Source organism: Chiroxiphia lanceolata, chromosome 4, assembly GCF_009829145.1.
Source record: "Chiroxiphia lanceolata isolate bChiLan1 chromosome 4, bChiLan1.pri, whole genome shotgun sequence".
In the NCBI taxonomy this organism is placed as follows: Eukaryota; Metazoa; Chordata; class Aves; order Passeriformes; family Pipridae; genus Chiroxiphia; species Chiroxiphia lanceolata.
In genome coordinates, this window is record NC_045640.1 from 72,835,616 (window position 1) to 72,846,228 (window position 10,613).

Consider the following 10,613-nt stretch of genomic DNA (forward strand, 5'->3'; position numbering starts at 1 on the left):
GTCCTTGAGCAAGGAGAGGGATTTCTTGCCAAGCCTCTGCAGCCTGTGGAAGCAGGAGGGTGCCGAGTGCCAGCTCTGGTAGGTGGCACCTGTGACACCGGTGTCACAAACGATGAAACTTCCCGGCACGGAGCTGCCACCGGCAGTAAACAAACAACTTCATCTCCATCACAGCTGGCAGCGCCTGGAGGGAAAGCTGGGCTCCTCACCCAGGGAGGGACATGGGGAAGAGGAGAGTGTCCTAGCCAGGAAATCACAGCTCTTGCTGCTGAGGATCTGGCACCTCATCCCCTCCCTGCTGTGAGCTCAGCAATACGTGGCTGTGTACACACGTACACGGCATCTTCCAAAGTTTCCAAGGAGTTCAAAAGAGCTGTGTCTGGAGAGGTTGGCTTCTTCTCCCTTTGGAAGCAAAAGCAAGCCCTTTGTTCTCCTGTGAAATCTCTAGGATGCTCCTTCTTGTCTTTTACTGAGCCCACACCTATCCCTAACAAAATCTGCACTATTTAAAAGAGCTCCTTTTAGAGACGTGTGTAACCCTCCATGTGAAATATGGTGTGGGCCTACAGATATAGGAAAGACTAAAAGCCATCTCAGACCAGATACAAATTAATAATGTTGCAATAAGCATGAAATACACCATTTCTGGTGGTTAGAAAGTTCTGCAAGGAATAAAACTCGGCCTGGGGCTGCAGTTTGCACACTTTTAATATCTTATTTGCACCCTGTTACTCTCTCATTTGCACCTTTACAACTGCCAGTGCAAAGCAGTGAAAGAATTGTGCCTGCTTGGGCAGGATTTGACTCCTCGGCTCCCAGGGGAACCCCTGACTGAATGGGGGTTCTACTGCCTTGAACCCCCCACTCCTACGTGGCACAAGTGGCACTGAGGGGCAGCTCTTGAAAGATTTAAGGCTTAACCTTGTGACGCGTTCCCAAATATCTCCTGGCAGCACCAGCGCTCCCACGAGGACCCCGCCGCCCTGAAATTCAACTTTTATGAAGTGATCACGTCCGGCCCCCGGGCACCCTCGGAGATCAGGGCCCTCCAGAAGAGGTGCCTGACCCCGGGATGGTACGCTGTGCACATCGAGAGGTGGCTGTCCCACTACCCTGCCTCCCAGGTAATGCCCTTGGGGTTCCCTTCCGGCACCAGCCAAGCTTCCCAAGGCTGCTGGCTCCCAAGAAACAGCAGCTGCGGCATGGTAGGAAGCTTTGGTCAATTAATTTGGAAAATGCCAGGGCTTTTCCTAAACAGAAATTTCACCCTGCTTCCCACTCGCTCCCTTTCCTTAAAAAAAATCTTTGATCCTGGTATGGAAGTGGTTTTTCTTGGGGTTCCAGCAGAAATTCCTTCTTTTGCCTCATCTCCCTTCAGGTATTTTCTTGTGCTGTCTTTTGTAATCTTTCCCATGAAAAAATCCGCCTAAACACAGAGACCTAAAGAAAATTGCTAAAATGATAACACCAATAAAATAACCTAAGGCAAACCTTTTAGTACCACAAAATGCATACATGGGCACTCTTTATCCATGGGCATGGTCATATGTCAGTCCGTATGTCTGCCTACTACACCCCCTTATTAAACATTCAGGGGCACGGCGACACATTTCTTGTCAAACCGCTTGTGTTTCACAGTTATGGTGATTAATTTTACAAGACACACGACAAAATGCTCTCGTTGCTGATCAGGTGCACACACAGAGTGCACTCCCAGTGCCTGCTAATGGGCACTCAGTAACGTGCATTCACCCCGCCTGGGCACTCAAAAACTTAATAATTCATAATAAGCCCTCACAATAAATACAAAACAAGCCTGCCCAGAATAGTTATCAGCATTACTGCTTGGTATTCCAGCAGTCTGTGGGCATATTGTCTTACTGTTTGCTTATGGGGGTCAATGCACCTTTACATCACAGTAATCTTTAATTAAAAACCAAAAAACCCAGCCCACTGCCAACAATTTTGCAAGCCTTTATGGTTGATAGGCTGGTGGGAAGTTTCAAATAAATTGCCACCATATCACTTCTGAACACGTAATCATCTTGTTCTGAGCATTCAATTCTACAATATATATATGACCTTTTGTTGTTTTTCATATTCAGTGCCAGATCTTCCACGGACACGTCGTAAGCCTCAATAACATTTTACATTCTTTCCTTATCTCTCTTTCTCAGAATTCTCTGAGACTCGGGTGTGGCTTGGGAGGTTTAACCCTTGCATTTGAACAAGGGGCACACACACAGAGTTGCAAAGGTGCTCACTTATAAAAATTCAACCCAATAAAATAAAAAGCACGCCTAAAGAGAAGTCTGTCCATATGAATGTTATTAGCACTGTCCAAAGTCACGTGCTAACTTAAACTCGGGTTGTCACAGGGGGGAAACAATGCCATCATTTTGTGAAGCTTTAGTCCTGTTTCTAAAAATCTGCCCCATTTACCCCTGCAGTTGCTCATTATTGATGGACAGCAGCTGAGGAGTGACCCAGCCACTGTGATGGACGAAGTGCAGAAGTTCCTTGGAGTCTCTCCTCATTACAATTACTCTGAAGCTCTAACGTGAGTCTACTCCCTTTTTTTACCTGCCCCACGGGAGCAGGGGGTACATCCCCTCCCACCCAGATCCCTGGATCATGAGTTACAAACAACCAACACATTATGACAATGATAATTTTGCAAAGCTTAGGGCCTTCCTACGTCAGCCTGCAGGAGCTGTCAGCTGTGGAAAAGTTCAACTACATGTTTTTATCCCGTTCAGACTGGAGCCCCAATGGCAGAGGTTGGCTTAGAAGCTCTCACTCCCTGATCCCATTTTCACGTGTGGCTGAGACTCCTGCAGGGGCAGGAGTGGGCTGAATTTCCCTCTCCCCCCTTAGTCCAGCAGAAAATGGAGCCTCCCCACGTGAGCAGCATCATCTCCCCACAGCCCGAGGCCTGGGACATCCGTGGGCTGGGAAGCCTGGCATGGCAGTGGAGGCCTCTCCGAGTCACTGTGCGAGCAGAGAGCACGAGCCTGCACGTGGGGTGGGGAGAAGAGAAGCCTCCACTTGCCTTCCCTGCAGGCAGGTGGCAGGAACACTGTGGGAAAAGCAGACCTTTGGACTTTCCAGCCGCCCCACACCGCTCCTCTCCGCTCACAATTACCGTTCAATGCTATTTATGTCGCAGGCACAGAGCGAGAGTTCAGCGCTTAAGGGAGTTGCTCTGCCAAAACCTTTCTCCAGAGGGAAAAAAAATTTGGATTTCAGAATGTAATTTTTTAAGTCACTGGCTTCCGAAGCGGATGAAAGAGAGGAGGAGCTTGAGTTCAGAGCTGAGCTACTGATGTTTGAACAACTGCTGCTTCACATCTGCAGTGCCTTCTGCTAGGTTTTTAAAATACACACCCACAGACATAGATCTTCCTTTCTGGAACTAAATTAAAGTCAGTGGAGTCACACAGCAGGAAAAAAATTTGGCCTCTCCTACTGGTTTGGACAGGAAAAAATGGATTGTAAACAGATCTATAAAATTATGCACTCACTGTTTCGAGGCATCAAGAATGCAAATGTGCCGCGGAAGCACGCACGGGTTTGGGATGGAAGAGAAAAATGCGTTAAACCCTGGAGTCGCTTTATGGCAGGACTTGTCAAAGTGAAAAAGATTGCACAGGATTGTTCCTAGTCATTACTGCCTAACAAGTGCACACCACACATCTTTAAAGTTGTCAGGAAGCAGCCCCAGGACCCAGTCCCGCAACACCAGTGAGCAATAAGTCCATCACCCTGAGTAATGAGGGGAAGGTCTCAGAGGAGGGTGAAACCAGCCCAGGCAGAGGGGAGGTGCTACCAGAGCCTTGGAAGGAGAGCAGGGGGCACACAGAGGCAGGGCTGCAAGAAAATACAGGATTAGGGGAGTGTGCTTAAGGAAATCTTCTCTCTTAGAGTGCTGCTACCTTTTGTCAGGCTAAGAGGAAGCTCCTCTCGGCGGCATTGCTCACCCCTGCACCTGCCCATCCCCAAATCCTGCCTCTCCCACGGGCTTACTCTGCAGGAAGAGAAGGTAACCAGGCCTGGGAAGGTTTCTGCTGACTGCCTTAAAAAGCTCCCTTGTAACCTTAGCCTCGGGGCTATCACTATTTTTAAATAAATACTTCCACTGTGCCCAATTATGTTTACAGAAGACCCGAGAGTTTTGTGAGACCTGAACACGGCGGGTTGAATTCAGCCTGAGCTGTCTCGCCCTCTTTTCCCCTACCCAAATTTGCACATCCTCTTCATAATGTTTAATATGCTTCTTCTGGGGCAGAAATATGGTTTGGGGCATAGTTTTGCAGTTTTCCTTTTACCCAGCACACTGTATTGCTGCTCCTCTTGGGAAATCAGTGCAAGGCAGCAAAGCACTTCACCAGCAACGAGCAGATGGGAAAGGCCACAGCAGAAATTAATCCGTCATCAATATACCCCTTTAATCAACGATTTATTTGTTTTTAATTGATACAGCTACCGAGACAATTTAGGAAACAAAGGTCAGGCCTGCAGTAATAGGCTAGGAAAGAAAAAAACCCATGAAGAAGGTTCACCCTTCTCCTGAAATAAGTTCAGTTCTGCACAGCAGCGAATTGCGGGTGCGCCCGTGTCGCACAGACAGAGCCAGGGCAAGAAGGTGCTCTGTAACTAATTACCTCCGTGTGCCAGCCAATTACGCTTCATGCTTTTCAAACATCTGCTGAATAGCAGGAATGCAGAGCATTCCAGTGTTTTATGCAGTGCTGCAAGTCCCACGGCAATGAATTCCAAACTTAACGCCACGTGCTGCTCATTCCTTAGTGGGTGCGTGTGTTAGAACCTTAATCTAAAATTAATCTGTCTCTGGATTTCAGACATCACAATCAAATGGTTTATTTCAGATAAGGCTGCTGAGACAGTGTTTATGCTCAATGCCATCTTTGGAATGAAAATGGTATTTGGATCTAGTGATAGGGAACAGCAACTTCCCAGGTGAGGTTGAACACCCAACCAGTAATTCATTCAGGAGACCTGTAGATCAACCCTTCAAACTTGTACCCTGTATGCTGACAAGCAGAATAAAAATCTACTCAGCACAGGTAAATCAGTGTGAAAAAACTCCCTGCCTTGAGCCACTTCCAAGGCAAATTTGAAGGAAAAAAAATGGATCCCCAAAGTTTTCACAAGAGAGGAAAGCTGTTTCCCACTCTGTCCTCAGAATTCCACTCATCTAGAGAGAGGTGTGCAGCAATATTTGTGGGCTAACACTGATGTCTCAGTAGCTGAGAGATTCTTCTGTGTGAGGTCTTCTAAATTATATAATCCTCTACAGGTTTGACCCTCAGAAAGGCTTCTGGTGCCAGTTACTGGAAGGAGGGAAAACAAAGTGCCTGGGAAAAAGTAAAGGTCGGAAATACCCACCAATGGACCAAGAGGTAAGGGCTTCCCAGAGGTTTACAACTTTTAACACAGAGCCTGTGTTTGGCTCCCAAAATAGAGGTGCACTGATTTATTTTTATTTTATTTATTTGATACTTTAAAAGATCAGGAGCAGGAGATGAGCTGCCCCCCGTAAGAGCCCCTCTCTGGGAGCAGAACAGGGATGCAGGGAGCGGGTGCTGAAATCTTTCCTTCTTTAACCTTTGCTGTGGTTTTTTTTTGTTCCCCACCCTCCTCAGTCTCGAGCCTTTCTGTCGAGCTACTACAGAGACCACAACGTGGAGCTGTCCAAGCTGCTGCACAGGCTGGGGCAGCCCCTGCCCTCCTGGCTGCGACAGGAGCTGCAGAAGGTCAGGTAGCACCCAGGGGCACCCCGAGAGCAGGACCATTCCCTTCACCGCCAAACCCCCGCTTCTCCGACTCACTCGTGATCGTCAGTGCCGGACCTCATGGACAACGCTCTTCCCAGCAAAACTAAAACAACAATCCACCCAAGAATGAGTAAAACAACAAAAAAAAAATAATAATCCCCCCAGACCCGACAACCGTTCATATGCACGTGCTGACAGTTCGCAGCATCGACCCCTTTCGTCGGCTTCCAGGAAATAACCCGGAGCTACGTGGCATTACCCCTTATCCAGGCCGGGATTCGTGCATAGCCCAGTTCCTCTCTCCACCAGGAAGTACCAGAAACTGTGTGTAGGACAAATTGCAGTCTGTCAGGACACGAGCAAAGGATGGGAACATCTCCCTCTGGACCCTGAGGTTGGTCATCCCCTGGGCTTTTCCCACATTTGTTTTTCAACCCTTTTAAACTCCAAGCAGGCCATGCAAGCAGTGCCCTGCCCATAACCCAATATCAGCCATTTTGCCTCTGTCTGGGGAGCAATGTTTATGCTCTGAAGCCTTCAGGGACGGGGCGAGTCGTTCAGGGTCCCGGTCTGTAAGCTGTCACAGAAAAATAACTTTAATGACTCTTTTTAAGGGTTTGAACCCAAACTACAGTCTGTTGAAGCAAAACTCTTTCCGTGGGCTGTTATGGAGTTGGAAGGACAAACACAGCCAGTATATAGCACATATACATGTATGATGTATATATTTTAACGCCTCGGTATCTACCTACTGTGCATCTAGATCAGACACATACTTAGCTTTACCTGCTTTTTGTGCCCATAAAGAAATGACAGGGTGGTTTTACCAAAACCATTATATGAACTGTGCTTGGGACTCAGACACGCAGGGCCAAGGTCAGCGAGGCTGGGCAGAGACTCACTGGGAAATTTAAGCTGAGGGAGCAAAGACCCTTTAGGCATTTTAGCCCTGTAACACTTTTCCTCGGGAAAGCAAAACCTGGCAAAGTTTTGCTGTACATTCTTTATGCAGCTCAAAATGCAGCGGGTTTTCATTTTCAAACTTCTCTGTCTTTCTTAGGCACAAATAATTTCAGGTGCTGCAGAGGCCTTATGAGTTCCTCTCCCCGTGGATTTGATCCTTACCTCCCAGCTTAGGAGACAGAGCTGTTCTTATATTTTGACCAGGAGGACTCTACAGAATGAGCTAGGGCAAAATAAATGTCAAACAAAAGGAACTTTATGTGGCATTTTTGGGCAGCGGAGTCATTTACATACTTTGTATGTACTACACAAATCCACTTTTCTTTTAGCACTGATAATGCCAAAGATCACTTAGTGTGATGAGAGCTTTGGGTAAGGAAGGCTTGCTCAGTGAAGAAGATCTAAATCAACCATTTGGTACAATTTTAGCTGTTAAAATGCATTAGAATTGGCTCATCATTAATTAAAAGAGGACTTCCCAACTTCTTGATTAAAAGCTAAATAAACATGACATTGGTTTCAGGAGTTTTTCAAGGAAATGAGACCAATACCATAAAATCTAAAAAAACTAGTTCTCACTCTTAGCTTTTCATTTGGAAAGGAAAGAAGCCTGTCTCTCCCAACCCTCAGCTCTGTGATAGCATCATGTCCTTAAAACACAGCAGATATTTTTATACCCCACTGTTACTTTTCCCAGTTTGAATGGGCATCGCATTTCCGAGAGATCTTGTGTCCCGTTGAAAACTGACATTTGAATTGATTCCATTATGTGTCATAAAGATGAAATAACAGCAGTTCAAAGTTTCATTCCTTCCACTTGTAATGGGACCCATCAACATGGAATGTCTCTGGACCGGCCTAGGATAGAGGAGCCTTTGTGAACTACCCGTAAATGATCTCCATTTCTTTCATGCCTTTCATATCCCTGACCACGTAACTGTCGGGATTCTTAAAGACCAGCAACACAAACCCAATAAAAAATGAAACATTTATTCATGGCAAGGGGGTTGTAGCTGGGAAAGACAGTGCTGGTCCTTCTTTCCTGTTTACAAGGCACAGGATTCACGTCCTTCACGTGGTGCAGGCTGCAAATCCATAAGAGTTTTACACACTGGAGGGCTGCAGCTGCGGTTTGCTCCCATTCCCCTGGAAACAGGGATTCTGGGAGTTTTGCCATACTGAGGATCTGACCCTACAGGCCAGACACAGACAACAGGGCCCGTGGCAGCATATTTGATGATTAAAGCAAGACCTCAGCGCTTGGAAAACCCAACTCCCATAACTGAGGTTGTCTTTGAGCGCGGAGCAATCAGAACAGAAACCCAGACCCTCCTAAATTATGCACTGACCTCTCAAGGTCCAAAATAAAGTTGTGGGATTAACTGCTCGTGGATGTTTTCTAATAAAACAAATTTCCTCTAGGGGATCAGGCTGCTGAGTGTCCCCTCAGACAGGTGGAATTGTAAACTCTGGAGGGAGGGAAACATGGCACAGTGAAAGTGCTGATGGGTCCAGGCTCTCTGATGTGATAATGAGGCAGCAGGACAGTGCCCTGAATACAAAAGCAGGAGCTGAGTGTTTTCTCCTCTTCCCTCTCCTCCTTTCCCTTCCCATTCCTGCTAAATTTTGAGCCAGTGAAATGGGGGAACATGCAGCCCCTAAATGGTCAGCCAAGAATAAATTGGGTGCGGGGTGTTCATTTCCCCTCAGCTGGGCCACCCCAGGGTGAGACATCAAGTCCAAACCAGCCACTTAGTCTCCACCAGTAGCTAATTTTGTTTATAATGAGTTAAAATTGATGTTTATGAAAGGTGTGTGAGCATGTGACAGCTGTGTAAAACGGGTCCAACACAGGTACAGAACTCAGCAGTGGCCGAGTGTCCAATTCTATTGTAGTTAAGTAAGATCCATTTTGCTTTTTCTTTTACCTGAGTGTATGTTCATGGGACAGGAATTTCCACCGGACAACATCTCTCACATTGTCTTTATTGTCTCTTTTTGTCCTTCCAGTTCATCCTTTTAGCGTGACTGCAAAGGTGTGGACCTGCCTATGGATTCGACTCCTCCATCCCACTCCTTTCCAGAAAAGCTACCAAAAAAATAAGGATTTGCAAGCAACACAGATTCTGAAGTGTTCAGTGCTCCAGTGACTGGATAACTTTTATAAGACTTATGATCATTTCTGTAGTATTTCAAAACAAGAGACATCCTGTTGATAGAGCTGAAGGAAACACTTCACTGTCTTGCCCAAGCTCTTTTTTTTAAAAAATTTTTCTTTCCCCTCCTACGTGACAACAGCAAGTCCAGTTGAACGAGTACTTGGTGTTGAAGCAAAGGGAATCAAAATAAATTTTGATCCCTCAAAGTATTTTTGTTGAGGGGGGTGGTGGTGGTGGGGGGAGGTCAAAGGCTGTATTCGTTGGAATGGTTTTAAATAATTGATGTGCACACACCTGATTACCGGTTCTTCTCACTGCCGCAGAATAAACACTTCTGAGGGTGTATTACAGAGCGCTTTTCTTCTTTCCTTAAACCCCCTTTCCAGTTTTCTGAGCCAAAATCTGCTCTTCAACAACCTCTGCCTCGTATTTCAAGTGCTCTGTCTCAGCTTCTCCCGCCTCAGCACCTCCTCAAGGCGACACAGCAACGTGGGATTTACACCAGCACGGGGAGTGCCACTGAACTCCTCTTCCTCCTCCTCCTCCTCCTCCTCCTGCTCCTCCTCCTCCTCCTCCTCCTCTTCCTTCTCCTCCTCCTTCTCCAGGCAGACAACATGAATTCAAGGCAAGTCTGACACCCTGATATTTGTTACGCTGCACAACGTGCATTTCTGGGCCCACCTTCCCAAAGTTCTGCCTCCCCGCACCCAGTGGGAGGTGGGGACACTCAGGCAGCCCCATGCAAGCTCTTGCTCTAAGTAATAATAATTAATAATGATTTCCCCTTGCTCTGTTCGAGGAACTTAAAAAGGCTCTGATTTCAGCTGATGCAAATCGCCCAAACCCTGCACTCAGAATTACCCCTCCCTCAAAAATCTCATAATGCTTCTACTTTTTATTATAAAATATTCATTTGTTTCTCAGATCTATGTCAGGGTGAGGTTAAATCATCTCAGAGTTGAGGATTCTTAGTACAAACCTTACAGAATAGCAAATTATGCCTCTCTAGATCTTTTATCATCACACAAACTACAAGTGACACTACAGTTATCTGAACACCAGTTTTGGATTTTGGGGTTTTTTTTCCCCCAGATCTGCTTGGTGCTTGCAGACAAGGGAGACACGGTAAGTAAAATATTCAAAGTATTTTAGGACTTTAAATCTGTTTGCAAAAAAAAAAAAAAAAAAAGATAAAAACTATTTGTTGGTCCTTAGCAACTAAAAATTAAGCAGCTTTCTATCATGTCTTTTAAAAGCCCTCACAGACATTCGTGTCTCTGCTCCTTTGGACCCCAAGTGCCTTTATAGAGCTAAATGAAGTGATTACTGGAAAAAAAAAATAAAAGAATAAAAAGGAGACAGCCAGGTTGTTCTCCTGTCACTCACAGATCCCTGACCTTTCTTGGTCACCTCCTGTATTCCCTTCATATTCCCTGGGTGGCAAAGGAAGCCATGTGGAAATTGCAGCTGAACCTGAAAGGTTTTGGCCTGAACCAGAAACCTTTCCAGGCTCAGCTGAGTTTCCTGCCTGAGTCCTATTTAGTGAAACGACAGCAGAGCTCTGCCAAAAATTTACTATTTCTATAAAATTCATTAAGGTTTGTACTCTCCCCTCCTAGAACCAGATTATTCCCTCCCAGAACCTGGAAACCTGAAAGCACTCAATAAACTTCTGAGCTGATCCGTTTGTGAA

The 10,613-nt window shown here is 46.1% G+C and overlaps 1 protein-coding gene across 3 annotated transcripts in view; it reads left to right on the top strand.

Moving 5' to 3' along the window:
- The window catches only part of NDST4 (N-deacetylase and N-sulfotransferase 4), a 108,789-nt gene extending 99,478 nt beyond the window's left edge, over positions 1 to 9,311 (top strand). For all 3 annotated transcript variants that reach the window (XM_032684664.1, XM_032684663.1, XM_032684662.1), the window contains 5 exons: positions 954 to 1,124; positions 2,451 to 2,560; positions 5,321 to 5,423; positions 5,667 to 6,192; positions 8,772 to 9,311. In XM_032684664.1, coding sequence (XP_032540555.1) covers positions 954 to 1,124; positions 2,451 to 2,560; positions 5,321 to 5,423; positions 5,667 to 5,786 — 504 coding nt within the window. In that variant the 3' untranslated portion in view covers positions 5,787 to 6,192; positions 8,772 to 9,311. The remainder of the gene's footprint in view (positions 1 to 953; positions 1,125 to 2,450; positions 2,561 to 5,320; positions 5,424 to 5,666; positions 6,193 to 8,771) is intronic.
- The last annotated feature ends 1,302 nt before the right edge of the window (positions 9,312 to 10,613 follow it).